Source organism: Pongo pygmaeus, chromosome 1, assembly GCF_028885625.2.
Source record: "Pongo pygmaeus isolate AG05252 chromosome 1, NHGRI_mPonPyg2-v2.0_pri, whole genome shotgun sequence".
Taxonomy (NCBI): Eukaryota; Metazoa; Chordata; class Mammalia; order Primates; family Hominidae; genus Pongo; species Pongo pygmaeus.
The window spans coordinates 21502873-21522092 of record NC_072373.2 but is presented as its reverse complement, the minus strand read 5'-3'; the positions used below and the strand labels follow the sequence as shown (position 1 = coordinate 21522092).

The 19220-nt window shown below is 47.6% G+C and overlaps 1 protein-coding gene across 1 annotated transcript in view; it reads left to right on the top strand.

Moving 5' to 3' along the window:
• Positions 1–19220, top strand: part of WNT3A (Wnt family member 3A) — a 55454-nt gene that overhangs the window by 10029 nt on the left and 26205 nt on the right. Inside the window, exon 2 of the mRNA XM_054467464.2 lies at positions 6741–6982. Within this exon, the coding sequence (XP_054323439.1) occupies positions 6741–6982 (242 nt within the window). The remainder of the gene's footprint in view (positions 1–6740; positions 6983–19220) is intronic.

Genomic DNA, 19220 nt, shown 5'->3' with positions numbered 1-19220 from the left:
GACACACATCCAAACTACATCAACACATTTGAAGGGCATTGTAGGATCTTAGAAAGCAGTGGCCCCTGGAGGCCAACATGCGGGAAGCCCTGTTCTGCTGTATTAGCCGGTGGCTGTGGCAAAGCTCCATTCCCTGAGCCTTGGCTTCCTGCTCTGGGAGGTCCCAGTGCCACCTATCCAGGTCATGTGGGTTTCAGGGAGCCACATAACTGGAGCCTGTGGGGAGGTCACCAGTGAGCTCTGCCCAGCAGGTGGAGGCCGGGTAAGGGGCTGGGTGTGGTAGTAAGAGGAGTGATGCTGGGTAGTGGAAGGGAGAAACAACCAGCTTCAGCAAGGCTCCCTTTCCGAGATGAGTGCTGGAAAGGTGGAGAGGCCGCAGGAGGAGGGAAGAGGAGGGACTAGCTCTCTAAAGACCACAGTGGCCAGGCGCGGTGGCTCACACCTGTAATCTCAGCATTTTGGAAGGCCAAGGCGGGAGGATGGCTTGAGTCCAGGAGTTCAAGACCAGCCTGGGCAACATAGAAAGACCCCATCTCTACAAAAAATACAAAAGTTAACCGGGCATCGTGGCACAGGCCTGTGGTTCCAACTACTTGGGAGGCTGAGGCTAAGATGGGAGGATCCCTTGAGCCCTGTAGGTCAAGGCTGCAGTGAGCCCTCAGCCTAGACGACAGAGCAAGACTTCATCTCTAAAAAAGTAAATTAATAAAATTTAACAAATAATAAAGGCCATGGCAATGGGCTGGCAGAGACAGCGGTGGCTCGGGTCCCTGGAGCTTGCATAGCAAGATGCTGGAGGTGGCAGCCTGGCCCTCAGATCCTTCTCCTTCTCTGGGTCTGAGAAGCTTAGGTGTTGGAACTCAGAGGTGGTCAGGAAATGCCAGCATGAGCAGGAAAGTGAGAGGGAGTATCTGCTGGCTCCCAGTGCTGCAAGACCCTATCTCTACAAAAAATACAAAGCAAGAGAACAGCACTGGGGCTTTGCCATTGGCTAACGCAGACTGACCCCAGTTTGGGCGTGAACGTCCTTTTCACGTTCCAAGGTGGGATCCGGGAGTCCAGGTTGCATTGTATTTGATGCATCCTGAGAACTTGTGCTGAGAACAGGACCCTGGGGACACTCGATCTCAAAGACTGGGTTCTCATTCACTCTCCATTTGCAGAGCCCCTCCCCCACTCACTGCAGCCAATACTCCCTGGCGAGACCCTGAGACAGGCCTGTCTGTCCCTTGTCCCAGGCAAGCCTGGCCCACAGGGTGTGGGAGGAGGAAGTTACAGGTCATAGTTTCCCAAGTACTGATGGATTCCGGGCATCTGCATTCTCCTTGGATTAGAAATTTGGATCCTAGGAGCTCTTGGGGGCTGGTGTGGGGATAGTGCCTGTGCAATTTAGATTTTTTTTTTTGAGACAGGGTCTCACTCTGTCACCTAGCCTGGTGTAATCAGAGCTCACTGTGGCCTTGTCCTCCTGGGCTCAAATGATCCTCCCACCTCAGCCTCCCAAGCAGCAGGGACTACAGGCGTGCGCCACCACACCCAGCTAACCTTTGTATTTTTGTAGAGATGGGGTCTTGCTCTGTTGCCCAGATTGGTCTTGAACTCCTGGCCTCAAGCAATCCACCTGCCTCAGCCTTCCAAAGTGCTGAGATTATAGGCATGAGCCACCATGCCCAGCCTTATATTTGATTTTCTTTTTAATGACCCAACTGATCCTTCAAGGCCCAGCCAAAATCTGGCGGCCCAGTGAGCCTCCTGGGCCCTCCTCTGCACTGCTCCCTGGCCCCATAGGAGCTCCCCACTGCCTGCCAGCTTTCCACCCTCCTCAGGCAGGGTCTGTGTGGCCCAGGCCTTCTGGTGGCCTGGTGCTATCAGAAGGAGAAGTCTCTCAGGAAGCAACTCCACGAACTGGAGGGGCCCTCTGGTCCACAGGAGGCAGGAGAAGCCCATCCTGACCCCAAATCCACAAGGGCCTGTCAAGGGAGGGGTCCCATCAGGGCTGTTAGAGGCCAGGGATGCTGGAGCCACCTCTGGCCTGGCAGCTGACCACCTGCACCCTGGCCATACTCAGGAAGGTGGTGGGCCAGGGCCCACCCGGGAGGAGGGTGAAAGGGGCACAGAACTGGCTGACTCAGCACCCTGAGAATGGAGGCTTCAGACTTGGGAGTCCCCCTCTCTGCTTTCCCTAGAGACCAGGGACAAGGCCGCCCCTCCCAGCCCCGAGCCTGCGAGCCGAGGTGGTCCTGGCTTCATGCTGGTCATAGTGTTCTGGGGGTGGGCAGAGTGACAGCCCCCAAAATGAATCCAGCATCTAGCGTTGGAGAAGAGATGCGCCTTGGAAATGGCCACATCCCCCAGGCCAGTCCCTGTTTTGTAAGCAGCGAGCTCTCACTGGATTCCTTTGTTTCTCCTCACTCTAAGTCTCCAAGTAGACAGGACATTCAACTACTCAAGCTTTTCCTTCTTTCAGACACCTCTTGCTCACTTCCCTGGCTGTAAGCTAGTCTGGCCCTGGAGCCTAGGTACCCGGCCCTTCTCAGACACGCTCCCAGGCCTCAGCCATGACACTCAAATGTTTGTCCTCTACAACATTCCATTAGGAAAATTTTCAAACATCTGGAAAAGATGCAGCCTTTGGACATCAAAGCCTTGTGTGTCCACAGCTCACACTGAAGTCAGCCTGCTTTATCTCACACCCACCACCCTCTCCATTCTCTATCTATCCGTCTTATCTTTTTATGCTTACGTCAGTCTGCTCTGTCCCAAACACTGTAGCAGGCACGTCCTGAACCAGTGCTGGATGTTTTGCAAGTAACATCCCACATGGAGTCACACCATAGAATGGGTGAAGGGGAAGCATCTGGGTTGATGGAATGGAGGCACCTCACCTGGGGTAACCACCTCACCCTGGCTTAAAAATGGAAGCCCCCTGCTTGGGCGCGGTGGCTCATGCCTATAATCCCAGCACTTTGGGAGGCCAAGGCGGGTGGATCACCTGAGGTCAGGAGTTTGAGACCAGCCTGGCCAACATGGCAAAACCCCGTCTACTAAAAATACAAAAATTAGCCAGGCATGGTGGTGCACACCTGTAACCTCAGCTACTCGGGGGGGTGAGGCAGGAGAATCGCTTGAGCCAAGAGCGGGAGGTTGCAGTGAGCCGAGATCACACCACTGCACTCCAGCCTGGGCAACAGAGCGAGACTCCGTCTCAAAACAAAAAAAAGGAAGCCCCTGCAGTCCCGGACGAAGCAGACAGTTGGTCTCCCAGCCTCACCCGTGGGCACCCCCAGCCCCCTCTGCTGGGGTTCCCGGGTGCTCTGAGGCACATGCTTTGAAAACCACAGACGCAGAGGCGGACAAGATGGCCGCGGCAGCTGCACAGGGCGGGAGAAGCGGTGGTGGCGGAGGCTGTAGTGGGGCTGGCGGTGCTTCCAACTGTGGGACAGGCAGTGGCCGTAGCAGCTTGTTGGATAAGTGGAAGATAGATGATAAGCCTGTAAAAATTGACAAGTGGGATGGATCAGCTCTGAAAAACTCTTTGGATGATTCTGCCAAAAAGGAAAGATCCTACAGGAATGGATCCTGATGATATTTGGCAGCTGTCCTCCAGTCTTAAAAGGTTTGATGACAAATACACCTTGAAGCTGACCTTCATCAGTGGGAGAACAAAGCAGCAGCGGGAAGCCGAGTTCACAAAGTCCATTGCTAAGTTTTTTGACCACAGTGGGACACTGGTCATGGATGCATATGAGCCTGAAATATCCAGGCTCCATGACAGTCTCGCCATAGAAAGAAAAATAAAGTAGCCAATTCTAAAAGTAGCCCTCTTTCTCCTGGATCTTGCTGAATTACTGGCTTGGGGGGTGAGGGAGATAAAAAGAACTTAAAATGGGTAAAGTAAGAAATGTTAAAAAGTCCCTGTTTTGTCCTGAAATTTTAGTCTATTCTGGATAAATAGGATTTTCTGATACAGATATGAGAAGTTGTAGCTCTGATGTCTAGCTGTAGCCTCCTTGATCTGCTGATTGCATTATTTTAATTTGCTTTTCTGGGAAAGCAGTTTTGCTAAAAGGTGTACAGACTTTTTCTTTTGTACCTAGCAGTACTTTATATAGTATAGCTTTGGGCCATGTAGCATTTTAAGACTCAATTTTAAAAAATTATTAATCTGTTGCTGACTCTGTTAATTCCTATTTCAATATGTGTTTCCTTGAAGAATTCAGGATACAACTTCTTGTGTATAACAGCTTTCCTTCACACACTATTTTTGTGGGTGTGTATATATCTGATTTGGGGAGAATTTAAAAAACACATAGCCTTTTAATTTGTTTGAAACAGACTTTCTGCCTGTTACATTTTGTGTTTTTAACCAATTAAAGAAGCCAATGGCATTTTAGTTAAAAAAAAAAAAGAAAGAAAGAAAACCACGAGTCCAGCCCCTATGGTCACCTCCCTGGCCTGGTTCAACCCACCTTCTCCTGTCCAGAGGCCTCTCATCCACAGTCCAGGTCAGAGACAGCTGACCTTGGCCACCACCACTCGGCCCTGGCCAGTGGCAGTGCAGACCATACCCCAGGGACCCCGGATGGTCATCCAGTTGCCGAGACTCAAAGGAAGAGAGAGGATGGGGGAGGAGACATGGAAAAAGACTGCCCAGCTACCTACAGCAGGGACACCAACCCAGCCTGCATCAGGGCTGCACTTCCTGGGAGTGCTGGGATCTACAAAACGGTGGAGGGAGTGTGCAGGGACACCTGGGGCAGGGTACCTGCATATAGTGAATGAATAAAGGAGTGAACAAGGGAGCCGACTGTGCAAGGACAGACCGCAGGGGTGCAGGCTTGGGTGGTGGCCTGGGGATGCCCATGGGGTCTGGCACGAGGTTATGCACTCAAATGAGGGACAGACAGGAGGGAGGTTGACTAGGGAGAGGGAGGCCAGATCTCCAGGGGGTAGACATATTGGGGACCCTGAACGCTGGGAGTCCGGTCCGGAGGCCAGACTGGTTGGATCCAGTGGACACATCGACAGGTGGTCATAAGCATGAGGAACTCTCTCCCTCCACCCACCTCCACCAGTGCCCAAAAGGACCTGATGATTTCTTTAAATTGAGGTGTATTTTGTACAGCAAAATGGAAGACCCTAAGTGCATGGCTCAATTCGTTCTGACGTGAAGCACTCACATAACCAACATCGCAGTCAAACGCAGAGCACTTCGGCCAGGCTGGCCCGGCAGAACTTCCCTGATGACAGGCACATTCCCTATCTAGCTGTCCCATTCAGGGTAGCCACGGGCCACACGTGAAGCATGGCTGGTGCCACCGAAGGGCTGAGTTTTACATTTCTTGTATTTTAATTAATTTTAAACTTAATTACATTAATTTAAACGGCACAGGTGTCGAATGCCTTTTGCCAAAAGCAGAGCACAGCCTGGGAGCTGTTGGGACCTGGAAAACGAGGAGGGAGGTTGCCACGGTGCTGACCTCTCCCACGGATGAGTGTTGCCTGGTCTTGAGCTCAGATTGGGGGATGCGGAGGGCCCCAGGAGCATCTCACAGTTGAGCCCCTCCTCCCCACGTGCTCACGGGAGCCCATGCCTTCGGGTTTCTGAGCAGCCTGGCACCCTAGAGGCAGTCTTCATTTGTTTATTCACTCTCCTATTGACGGATGCTTGGGTGGCGTCCAAGTTCCTGCTCTCAGGCTCAAAGGCCTGGGAAGATTCCTGAACACGTCTCACTGTGGACACGTGTTTACATCTAGGGGTACATAGCCAAAAGCGGGCCTGCGGGCTGGCGGAATGGGTCTGAGTTCCACGGTGATTTCTGCGCTGGGTCACACCTACATCCCGGAAGCCAGGCCTCCTCCTCCAATCCCAAAGCCAAGGGCATCCCTCCTCTGGGCAGCCCCCACCTGACCCACTCCCCAGCCTGAGGTTCTCAGGTTCTAGCCCTGAGTCCCCCACTGGGCTCCAGGTCAACCTGGTGTGAACGAGGCCCATGCAGTTGTGCTGAGCAGGAATGCGGGGCTGCATCATTTCCTGTTACAGATCTGGACAACTTGAATTCTGAGCTGAGTTTTGGGGATACGGCAGGTTAGGGTCCTGGCCTCATAAAATCAGACTTCCAGATAAAACATACAGAAAAACACGTAGATGATATCAAAACATCCAGAAAAAATTAAATAGCCAGCATTGAGTATTTATTCTGCACCCAACATTGTGTTAAGCACTTCATGTATAACATACAGGCTTAAGAGCTGGGCAAGGTGGCTCATGCCTATAATCCCAGCACTTTGGGAGGCTCTAGAGAGAGGTCACTTGAGGCCAGGAGTTTGGGACCAGCCTGGGCAACATAGCAGGACCTTGTCTCTACAAACTGTAAAAATAAAAATTAGCTGGCTCTGGTGGTGTGTGCCTGTAGTCCCAGCTAATCTGGAGGCTGCAGTGAGCCATGATCATACCACTGCACTACAGCCTGGGCAACACAGTGAAATTCTCTCTCAAAAAAAGAAAAATTAGAAGGCATGGTTTATGAACATTATTTTAGAGGCCATAGAGAATCTTTAATTGGGATTTTAAGTAAAAATTCTCTTACTTGCAAAATAAAAAATCAGGTTTCCTTCATGGTGGAAGCTGTGTCTCACCCCCTGAATGCACTTGAGGCCCCAGAGCAAAGGGTCTGTAGCTTGCTCATCTGTGTCGCTGTCCCAGCCCCACACTCACCGCCGGGTCTTGCCCTCTGCAGGTCGCTGGCTGTTGGGCCACAGTATTCCTCCCTGGGCTCGCAGCCCATCCTGTGTGCCAGCATCCCGGGCCTGGTCCCCAAGCAGCTCCGCTTCTGCAGGAACTACGTGGAGATCATGCCCAGCGTGGCCGAGGGCATCAAGATTGGCATCCAGGAGTGCCAGCACCAGTTCCGCGGCCGCCGGTGGAACTGCACCACCGTCCATGACAGCCTGGCCATCTTCGGGCCTGTGCTGGACAAAGGTACGGGGGTGGTCTGGGGGAGGGCAGATGAGTCTGGAGTGGGACAGAGTCTCCCACCTGGCGCTGCCTGACATTCTCATCTGTGCACACGGTGGGAACGGTGCCTCACGTGGACGCTGGGGTCCTTCTCGCTTACTGCCAGGAGGACGGTCTGGGGCTGAAGCAGGACTGAGCCCGCGGGGTTATTCGGGTATCCCTCTTCCTCCTGCTCCCTGGAGAGGAAAGCGGGCATTCTAAGGTGACTCCAACCATGGCCAGCGGCGGGGCTGCTCCCAGGAGCCAGGGCACAGGCCAGGCTTGCAGAGGAAATACACAAACTTAAAGACCTACAAGAAGGGAGAGGTTTGGGGGCACCCTAGAGGAGAAAGAGAGACAGAGTGAAAGACAGAGAGATACAGAGAGAGAGAGAGACAGACAGAGACACAGAGAGAGACAGACACAGACAGAGAGAGAGAGGAACAGTGAGACGGAGAAAGATAGAGACAGAAAGATGCAGAGAGAGACACACACAGAGAGAGACAAAGACAGAGAGAGAGACAGAGAGGGACAGAAAGACCAAATGAGAAAGACACAGAGGAATAGAAAGACAGAGACACAAAGATGCACAGAGACAGAGAGACACAGAGAGAGACAGAAATAGAGAGAGACAAAGAGTGACAGAGAGAGACACACAGAGAGAAACTGAGAGACAGAGAGACAGAGACAGAGAGAACATGGACAAGATTAAAACTTTAGCATCTTTTTTTAAAAAGTTGAGGTGAAATTCACATAACCGAAAGTCCGCGATTTTAAAGTATTCAATTCAGTAGCATTTGATATACTCACAGAATTGTGCAACCATCACCTACCTAGTTCCAAAATATCTTCATTACCCAAAAAGGAACCCTGTGCCCATTAAGCAGCCATTCCCGTTCTTCTCCCTTCCATAGCCCCTGGCACCCACCCGCCTGCCTTCTCCCCTGTGATTTAACTACTCTGCCTGTTTAAGAAACGGCATCACTCAATATTTTGCGTCTGGCTTTTTTTCACTGAGCGTGTTGATTCACCTGCACTGTGGATAGTTCCAGCACTTCATTCCTGTTCATGGGCTGAATAATATTCCATTGCATGGATGGAGCACACTGGTTTATTCATTCTTCAGGTTGATGCACATGAGCGTGGTCTCCACCTTTTGGCTGCTGTGGCCTTTTCTTGGACATGCATGTGTTTGAATGCCTGTTTTCACACCTTTTGGTTTCTGTATCTAGGAGTGGAATTGCTGGGTCACAGGGTAATTCTGTTTCGCTTTGCTTGACCTGGGAGGTCAAGGCTGCAATGGGCTGGAACCGTCACACTATTTTCCACAGCAGTTGCACCATTTTATATTCCTACCAGTATTGTTTGAGGGTTCCAGATTCATCCTCACTGACACACTGTTTTCTGGTGTTTGTATTTCTTACTTCTAGCCATCCTAGGGTGTGAAGTAGAACCTCCTTCTGATTTCAGTTTGCACTTCTCTGGTGACTGATGATGCCAAGCACCATTTCATGGGCTTTGGGGCCATTTGTAGACCTTCTTTGAAATGTTTAGTCAAGTCCTTTGCCCATTTTTAAATTGGATTCTTTGTCTTTTTGTTGTTGAGTTGTGAGTGTTCTTTATATATTCTGGATACTGGATGTACATCAGATGTATGACTGGTGACTATTTCTCTCTCATCGTTTAGGTTTTTTTCATTTTTGTGAAAGTGTCCTTTGATACACAAAATTGTTTAATTTTGGTGAAATCCAGTTTATTTAGATGTCATACTGAAGCAAGAATTAGCTAACCTAAGGTCACAAAGATTCACATCTATGTTTTCTTCAAAGAACCTAATAGTTTATCTTTTACTTTGAAGTATTTGATCTATTTTGAGCTCATCTTTTTATATGGTATGAGGTAGGAATCTAACCACATTTTTTTGCATGTGGAAATTCAGTTATTCCAGTACCTTCTATGGAAAAAACTGTTCTTTTTCCCATCAAATGGTCTTGACACCCTTGTTGAAAATCAGTTGGTCATAGATGTATAGGTTTATTTCTGGACTCTCAATTCCAGTCTATTGGTCTGTATGTCTGTCCTGTCACCAACACCACACTATTTTGATTGTTGTAGCTTTGTGGTATGTTTTGAAACTGGGAAGAGTAAGTTTTCCAACTTTGTTCTTTTCTTTTCCAGATTGTTTGGTGGGGACAGGAAAAAAGATTGTTTTGGCTATTTGGGGTCCCTTTCAAATATATGTAAATTTTAGGAGCAGTTTTTCCATTTGTGCAAAAAAAATGCTGCTGGGATTTTCATGGGGATTTCATTGATTCTCTAGGTTGCCTTGGGAAGCATTGCCTCCTTAACAACATTAAGTCCTTTAATTCAGGAGCTCAGGATCTTTCCATTTATTTAGGTCTTCTTCCTTAATTTTGTTTGTTTGTTTGTTTGTTTTTGTTTTTGAGACAGGGTCTCACTCTGTTGCTCAGGCTGGAGTGCAGTGGCATGATCACGGCTCATTGCAGCCTTGACCTTCCAGGTTCGAGTGATCCTCCTGCTTCAGCCTCCCAAGTAGCTGGGACTACAGGCATGCGCCACCATGTCCCCCCTGATTTTTGTATTTTTTGCAGAGATGGGATTTTGCTATGTTGCCCAGACTGGTCTCTAACTCCTGGGCTCAAGCGATCCATCTGCCCTGGCCTCCCAAAGTGTTGGGATTACAGGGCATGAGCCACTGTGCCCAGCTTCTGTAATTTCTTTCAGCCATGTTTTGTAGTTTTCAGGGTATGAGTTGTGTACCTCCATGGTTAATGTATTCCTAAGTACTATTTTTCTTTTTGATGCTATTGTCAATGGAATCATTTTTCTTTTCTTTTTTTTGTTTTGAGATAGTGTCTGGCTCTGTCACCTAGGCTGGAGTGCAGTGGCACCATCTCGGCTCACTGCACTTCCATCTCCCTGGCTCAAGTGATTCTCCTGCCTCAGCCTCCTGAGTAGCCATGCTTGGCTAACTTTTTGTATTTTTTTTTTTATTTTTATTTTTGTAGAGATGGAGGTCTCCCTATGTTGCCCAGGCTGGTCTTGAACTTTTGGACTCAAGCAATCCTCTCACCTCGGCCTTCCAAAGTGCTGGGGTTACAGGCGTGAGCCACTGTGACTAGCTTGTAATTGTTTTCTTAATTTTTTTTCAGATTTTCCATTGTTAATATATAGAAATTCAACTTTTTAATCAAGAAATACATTTTTTTGAGTTTTGATCCTCAGCTGTAACCCTGCTTAATTTGTTTGTTAGCTTTGAGAGGGTTTTGGTGAATTGTGTAGAATTTTCTACATATAAATTGATGTCATCTATGGATGGAAACTGCCTCCTTTCTTCCTTTCTTATTTGAATGTCTTTTATTTCTTTTTCTTTCCTAATTGCTCTGGCTAGGACTTCCAGCGCTATGTTGAACAGAAATAGTAAAAGTAGGCATCCTTCCCTCGCTCCTGATCTTAGGGTGAAAACTTTGAGCTGCCTGCATATATGGTGTTGGCTGCAGGTTTTTCTTTCTTTCTTTTTATTTATTTTTAATTTCTATTTCAATAACTTTTGGGGTACAAGTGTTTTTTTGTTACATGGACGAATTGTTAGTGGTGAACTGAGATTTTAGTGCACCCCTCACCTAAATAATGTACATTGTACCCAATATGTAGTGTTTTATCCCTGGCTTCCCTCCCAACCTCCCCCTTCTGAGTCTCCAGTGTCCATGATATCACTCTGTATGCCTTTGTGTTCTCATAGCTTAGCTCCCACTTATAAATGAGAACATAGGATGTTGGTTTTCCACTCCTGAGTTACTTCAGTTAGAATAATGGCTTCCAGATCCATCCAAATTGCTGCAAACGACATTATGTAAATCCCGTTAATGTCTGAGTAGTATTCCATGGTGTATATATACCACATTTTCTTTATTTTATTTTATTTTTTTGAGATAGTGTCTCACTCTGTCATCCAGCCTGGAGTGCAGTGGTGCGATCTCAGCTCACTGCAACCTCCACCTCCTGGTTTCAAGTGATTCTCCTGCCTCAGCCTCCCAAGTAGCTGGGACTACAGGCACCCGCCACCAAGCCCCACTAATTTTTGTTTTTTCAGTACAGACGGGGTTTCACCACGTTGGCTGGGCTGGTCCTGACCTCCTGACCTCAGGTGATCCACCCACCTCAGCCTCACTAAGTGCTGGGATTACAGGCGTGAGCCACTGTGCCTGGCCTTATATACCACGTTTTCTTTATCCACTCGTGAGTTCATGGGCACTTAGGCTGGTTCCACATGTTTGCAGTTGGGAATTATGCTGCTGTGAACATATGTGTGCAAGTGTCTTTTTCATATAATGACTTCTTTTCCTTTGGGTACATACCCAGTAGTGGGATTGCTAGATTGAATGATAGAACTACTTTCAGCTCTTTAAGGAATCACCATACTGTTTTCCACAGTGGTTAAACTAATTGACATTCCTACCAGCAGTGTATAAGCATCCTCTTTTCCCCACATCCACACCAACATCTATTATTTTTTTATTTTTTAATAATGGCGTCCTTGCAAGAGTAAGGTGGTATCTCATTGTGGTTTTAATTTGTGTTTCCCTGATGATTAATGATGTTGAGCATTTTTACCTATGTTTTTTGGCCATTTGTATATCTTATTTGGAGAATATCTATTCATGTCCCTTACCCACTTTTTAATGGGATTATTTGTTTTTTCTTGCTGATTTATTTGAGTTCCTTGTCAATTCTCGATATTCATCCTTTGTCAAATGTATGGTTTGTGAATATTTTCTCCCACTCTGTGGGTTGTCTGTTTACTCTGATGATTATTTCTTTTTGTGTGCAGAAGCTTTTTAATTCAATTAGGTCCCATTTATTTATTTTTGTTTTTGTTGCATTTGTTTTGGGGCTCTTAGTCATGAATAATTTGCCTAGGTTGATGTCTAGAAGAGTTTTTCCAATGTTGTCTTCTAGAATTTTTATAGTTTCAGGTCTTAGATTTAAGTCTTTGATCCATCTGGAGTTGATTTTTGTATAAGGTGAGAGATGAGCATCCAGTTTCAACTCCTACATGTGGTTTGCCAGTTTCCCCAGCACCACTTGTTAAGTAGGGTGACCTTTTTCCAATTTATGTTTTTGTTTTCTTTGTCAAAGATCAGTTGTCTGTACATTTTTGGCTTTATTTCTGGGTTCTCTATTCTGTTCCATTGGTCTATGTGCCTACTTTTATACAAGTTCCATGCTGTTTTGGTCACTATAGCCTTGTAGTATAATTTGAAGTTTGCTTCAAATTAGTATGGTAGTATAATTAGTAGTATAATTTGTTTTTGCTTGGGATTGCTTTGGCTATTTGGGATCTTTTTTGGTTACATATAAATTTTTTTTTTTTTTTTTTTGAGATGGAGTCTCACTCTGTTGCCTAGGCTGGAGTACAGTGGAGTGATCTCGTCTCACTGCAGCCTCTGCCTCCCAGGTTCAAGCCATCTCCGGGATTCCCTGCCTCAGCCTCCCAAGTAACTGGGATTACAGGCATGTGCCACAACACCTGGCTAATTTTTTTGTTGTTGTTTTTGTTTTTTGTATTTTTAATAGAGACGGAGTTTCGCCATGTTAGTCAGGCTGGTCTCAAACTCCTGACCTCAAGTGATCCACCCACATTGGCCTCTCAAAGTGCTGGGATTACAGGCTTAAGCCACCACACCTGGCCAGTTCCATATAAATTTTAGGATTGTTTTTCCTAATTCTGTGAAAAATGATGTTGGCATTTTGAGGGGAATTACCTTGAAGCTGTAGATTGCTTTGGGCAGTATTGTTATGTTCACAATATTGATTTTTACTGTCCATGAGCATGGGATGTGTTTCTGTTTGTTTGCGTAGTCTATCATTTTCTTCAACGGTGTTGGCTGCAGGTTTTTCACAAATGCCTTTTATCCAGTTGCCCCAAGTGGCAATGGCTTTATTTAACTTTCAAGGTTTTCAAAGACCACCCTTTGATTAGCCACTGCTCCCTCCTGAGAGAGTTCTGAGTTAGGCAAAATGAATTTTTTTTTTACCCAGACAGGTTAAAACAGACAAACAATTCCTTGGGGAAAAGGTCTGCTCCGCACCCTCCAGAACTATCCACCCACCCGGGGAACGCCGGCCTTCACTGTCCCAGGGAGGCCTGTGGGCACCACCACATGAAAACACTACCAGGCTCTCCTAGCAAGTCAAGGTCATCATTTCCTCAAGTTGGCATTCAGTGGGTTGCAGTGACCCTTTGACTGCTTTCCAGAGAGCTAACAATGTCGGTACTAACCGTTTGTGTCTAATTTTTTGGAGGGCCCTCGGAGCTTCCTTTTGGGTTCCAGGCTGCGTTCTGGGGTAGAGGACACAGATCCCACCACTCGATGGAGCATCAAGGTCACCTTGGGAGACCAGCATGTAGGGCGGAATGTGCATAGTACCATCCACCCCAGGGTGGCCCAGAACAGTCCTGCCAGCCAAGGCGGGGCCCAGAGGACCACAGCTGTGCTGAGCATGTGGTCAGCAGGCCGAGGAGACTTTGGAGACCATGGTGCCGAAGGAAGGCTACTCAGACAAAGCGAGACAGGTCATGCTGGGAAAGTCCTCCCAGGGACCTTGCAGTCCTGGTGGTCCTGTTGGCAGAATGCCCAAGGCCGGAGTTCATCTCACTTCTCCACAAATCTGCTTCCCCGATGGCTCCCTCATTTTATAACGGACAACCCCAGTTCTCTGTTGCTCAGGTCAAAAACCCTGGGCCCCTGGCTGCCACCTTACCCTCCTCCCTGTCCTCCCTGCAATAGTATGAATGCTTGTGCCCCACCCCCTCCAATTCCTACATTGAAGTCCTCACCCACAGGTGACGGTGTTAGAAGGTGGGGCCTTTGGGAGGTGGTCAGGTCATGAGGATAAAGCCTCATGAGTGGGATCGGTGCCACAGAGGCCGAGGTGAGAGGATTGCTTGAGGCCAGGAGTTCAAGACCAGCCTGGGAAACATAGCAAGACCCCATCTCTGCAAAAAATAAGTTAACATATGTTAGCCAAGCACAGTGCCTTGTAGTCCTAGCTAGTCAGGAAGTGTCACTTGAGTCCAGGTTCAGGCTACAATGAGCCATGACAGCACCACTGAGCTCCAGCTTGGGCAACAGAATGAGACCCTGTCTCTAAAAAATATAAAAATAAAAATAAACAGGCCAGGTGTGATGGCTCACGCCTGAAATCCCAGCACTTTGGGAGGCAGAGTTGGGCAGATCACTTGAGGTCAGGAGTTCGAGACCAGCCTGGCTAACATGGTGAAACCCTGCCTCTGCTAAAATACAAAAAAATTAGCCAAGGGTGGTGGTGGGCATCTGTAATCCCAGCTAGTCGGGAGGCTGAGGCACGAGAATCACTTGAACCTGGGAGGCGGAGTTTTCAGTGAGCCGAGATCACATCACTGTACTCCAGCCTGGGCAACAGAGTGAGACTCCATCTCAAAAAAAAAAAAAAGGAAAACTATAAATAAATAAACAAATAATAAATAAATAAAAAGGAACCTCTCAGTCCTTCCACCATGCATATGCTGACCCAGTGAGAAAAAGAGGTCTGACCCAGTGAGAAAGAGAGGTCTATGAACCAGGATGCGTCCTCGCCGGGCACTGAACCTGCCAGTGCCTTGCCCTTGGACTTGTGCTGTGTATGAGCTGCCTGGCTATGGTGTTTTGTTAGAGCAGCCCGCATGGACTGAGACACTCTCTGTGTCTTCCAGCCCTACTGGCCTCTTGGCTGCTTCTCAAACACTGAGCATGATACCCCCTCCCTCCCACCTTTGCACTTTGCAGTCCCTCTGCCAGGAACACCTTTTCTCCTGTTGTAATTCCCATAGGCCCTCTCAGGAGTGTCCCCCACGCTCGCTCCTATCCCCTCACCCTGCTTCACAGCCTCTGGTCAGCCCCATGAGCTGATGATTCTGTGGAAGGAGAGCATGGCCTTGCTCACCCCTGCAGCCAGATGCGAAGGAAGACCACAAGTCCTTTGGAGGGGAGGTGCCTGGTTCTGGGGGGCCTGGCATGTGCCCTGACCAGGAGAGCCCCTGAGTGTGAAGCTGACACTGCCTCCAGGGCTGGTGGGGCCTGGCTGAGGCCATCCATGGGCAGGAGCCCTCCAGCATCCAGTGGTCATGGCCACCCCCCAGCCCTCATCACGGGCCTGTGTTCTTCAGGCGTGGGGAAGGCACTGTGGGGCAGAGAGTGGGGACCAGAGGGTCAGGCTCAGAGTCCGGGCACTGGTCACTGTGGGCCTGGGATGAGGAGGACGTCCCTGAGGGACAAGTCAGGGTCCATATAGGAGAAGAAACTGGAGTTTGGGGAGCTCGGATGGTGGCCGTCCTGTGACCTTGAGTGAGAGGCAGCTCACTTCCTGGAGCGTCAGCCTCCCATTTATAAAGTGGAAGAATACTTACAGCTTGTCAGACCTCACAGAGCTGCTGGTTGGGGTAATACACCATGCAGCTCCCCTGGAGATGGCTGCCAGGGTGCACAGGAGTCAGGTCCCAGGGCCGTGCAGCTCATCGAGCGTGTCCAAGGGTGTGTGTGGCATGTGATGCATTGTGTGTATGTGAGTGTGCACGTGCGTGGGAATGTGGTGTGATGTGTCATATGTGCACATGCATGTGGTGTGGTGTGGGGTGTGTGCATGTGTATGTGTCAGGTGTAGTGAATGTGTATGTGGTTTGGTGGATACATGTGCCTGTGCATGGGTGTATGTGGATGTGCCTGTGCGCGTGTGCATATGGCTGTGGCATGCATGTGCATGCCTATGTGTGCATTGATGCACTTGCTGCTCGTTAGGGTTCCTGGGCTGTGCTGTAGCCAGTGGTGGCATGGAGGGAGACATGGGCAACATATACACTGCAAAAGGCCAAGAGCACCAGACTGGGCCCTGTGCCATGTGGTTGCTGGCTCCAGAGCCAGGATGGGGTGCTTAGGGCTGCCACTCCCCCTCTGAGAAGGAAGCAGGGATTTTAGGAAGAAAGCAGGAAGCCTGTCCTGCTTGGAGCCATACCAAGTAATGGAGGAAGGCTGTGCTGCATGGGATCCGAGGGGAACATGCCATTCCCTAAAGCCCTGCTACCCTCGGGAATCTTTAGGATATTCCATTGCCCTCCAGAATGTCAGGGTGTCTCTTACTCGTGGAAGCGGGGAGGACATCTCACTTGCGGAAGTGGGGAGGGCTCCTGCCCATGAACGGCATCAGCTCACTGACTCCCAACCTGGGCATCTGAGCCCAGCTGGAGGCCAGGAGGAAGCTAGCCTCATGAGTCACACCATTCAGGAACCCTTGGGTCTGTCCTCCAAGCTGAGCTTTGGGGAGCCTGTGCCATCGCTGTCTGGATTGGACCACGCCCATGGAAAGGCACAGATCTGCACAGATGGGAATCCCAGCCAGCAGATTGGCTGGGGGGCCATCCAGCTGAATGCAAAGCCCCAAAGTCGGTGAATAGCACTGGGTCCTAAACCTGATGACACCTCCAGCTGCTTCGAGGAAAGGCCTATGAACGAGTCTTGCTCTGGAGTCCCCAAATCTATGGTCTAGGAGCCTGGTCATATACCAGAACTTCCTTCCCTTTTATGGCTGAGTAATATTCCATTGTATGGATAGACCATATTTTGTTTATCCATTCACTCATTGATAGGCATTTGGGTTTTTTCAATTTCTTGACTATTATAAATAATGCCTTTTGTGTGAATGTGTATTTTCAATTCTCTCTGGCATATACCTAGGAGCGGAATTTGGTCATAGAGGAACTCCATGCTTAACTTTTTGAGGAACTGTCAAACTATTCCAAAGTGTCTGCACCATTTTACATTCCCATCAGCAGGGTCTGAGGATTCTGATTTCTGCACATTTTCACGAGCACTTGTTATTTTCTGCTTGTTGGTTTTGTTCTAGCCATCCTAGTGGGTGTGAAGCAATGTCTCATTGAGGTTTTCATTTGCATTTCCCTGATCTCTAAGGATGTTGAGCATCTTTTCATGTGCTCATTGGCCATTTGCCTCTCTTCCCTGGAGTAATGTCATTCCATTCTTCCGCCCACATTTTAATTGGGTTATTTGTCTTTTTGTCTTTGAGTTGTAAGAGTGCTTTATATAGTCTGCATACAAGTCCCTTATCCAGTACATGATTTGCAAATATTTTCCCCCATTCTGTGGGTTGTCTTTTCACTTGCTTGATGGTGTCCTTTGATACATGCAAGATTTTAATTTTGATGAATTCCAAGTTATCAGTTTTTTATTTGGTTCCTTGGCTTTTGATGCCATATCTAAGAGACCATTGCCTAACCCAACCTCACAAAGATCTACTCTTAATTAGGTTTTTTTTTTTAATAAGAGTTTTAGAGTTTTAGCTCTTACATCTCGGTCTTTATTTTAATTTTCATAGATGATGTGAGGCAGGGATATAATCACATTCTTTTGCATGTGGAAATCCAGTTATTCCAGAACCATCTGTTGCAGACTGTTCTTTCCCCTTTGAATAGTCTTGGCATCTTTACTGCAAATCAGTTAGCCCTAGATGTATGAATTTATTTCTGGGCTCTTTATTCTATTCCATTTTTCCATATGTGTGTCTTTATGCCAGTGCCACACTGTTTTGATTATTGTAGTTTTGTAGTGTTTTGAAATTAGAACATGTGAGTCCTCCTGCTTGTCTTTCCTTTCAAGGTTATTTTGGCTATTTGGAGACAATTGCAGTTCCATTTGAGTTTTAGGATTAGCTCATCAATTTCTGCAAAAAAAGCTTAGATTTTTAGAAACTGTATTGAATGTGTAGATCAGTTTGGGAAATATTGTTCTACTAATATTATGTCTTCTGGTCCATGAACATAGGATATCTTCCCATTTAGGTCTTTAATTTCTTTCACGACATTTTGTAGTTTTCAGCATACAAATCTTGCACTTCTTTTGTTAAATGTATTCCTTAAGTATTTTATTATTTTTGATGCTGTTGTGAATGAAATTGTTTTATTAATCTCATTTTTTAATTATTTGTCACTAGTGTACAGAAACACAAATGAGGCCGGGTGCAGTGGCTCATGCCTGTAATCCTAGCAATTTGGGAGCCTGAGACAGAGAGATCATTTGAGGTCAGGGGTTCAAGACCACCCTGGCCAACATGATAAAACCCTGTCTCTACCAAAAATACAAAAATTAGCCAGGCATAGTGGCACACACCTGTAGTCCCAGCTACTCAGGAGGCTGAGGAACAAGAATCACTTAAGCCCAGGAGGCGGAGGTTGCAATGAGCTGAGATCACACCACTACACTCCAGCCTGGGCAACAGAGTGAGACTCTGTCTCAAAAAAACACACACACATACACACACATGCACATACACACACACACAAATGATTTTTAATATATATCTTGTACTCTGTAACCTTGCTGGAGTTGTTGATCAGTTCTAATGCATTTTTTAATTTGCAGATTCCTTCGGGCTTTCTACATATAAGATAGTTTTATTTCTTCCTTCCAAGCTGGATGCACTTTTTTCATTTTTCTTCCTTAATTGCCCTGGCCAGAGCCTCCGGTTCCATGATGAATAGCAGAGTTGAGAGTGGACAAACAGCTTTCAGTCTTTCACCACCGGATAGGATGTTAGCTGCAGGTAGGCCCATCTTGCTTTTAAACTTAGTAGTTCTAGATGTGAGAAAAACTTTGTTCACATAAATAAATAGATAAAAAGGGGAGCACTTAGTTATCATGCATCTCTCAATTCTTTGAATTTTTTTAGAGTTATGTATGCCAAAAATCACATGGTGGCCTATCATCAAAATGTGGAAAAAGCCTATCAGCACATGACTCAGTTAGGTCCTCCTTAAAGTTTGTGGAAAACAGGGAATTAAAGGCGCCTGATTTTCACAAGTCCCAGTCATTATCAATGGCTCCCACTCTTGCTTTCTGGGAGAAACTCCCTAGGGTATGGCACACTCCAGGAAGATCCAGGAGTCTCCTGGAACAAGAGCTGGGACCCTTGGGGGTCTCCCATGGGTCTGGTGTGTGACAGCATCCCTATAGCATATGCCACAGGTATACATGTGGCGCAAATGTACGCAGTCGGTCCCCTGGGAAAGCACAGAGATGCACTCTGCCACACAGCATATGCTTAGAAATGATGTATTAAGCCAGTGACCTAAGAACAATGGGCATGCCTCGGGGAATCCCAGGAGGGCTTCCCA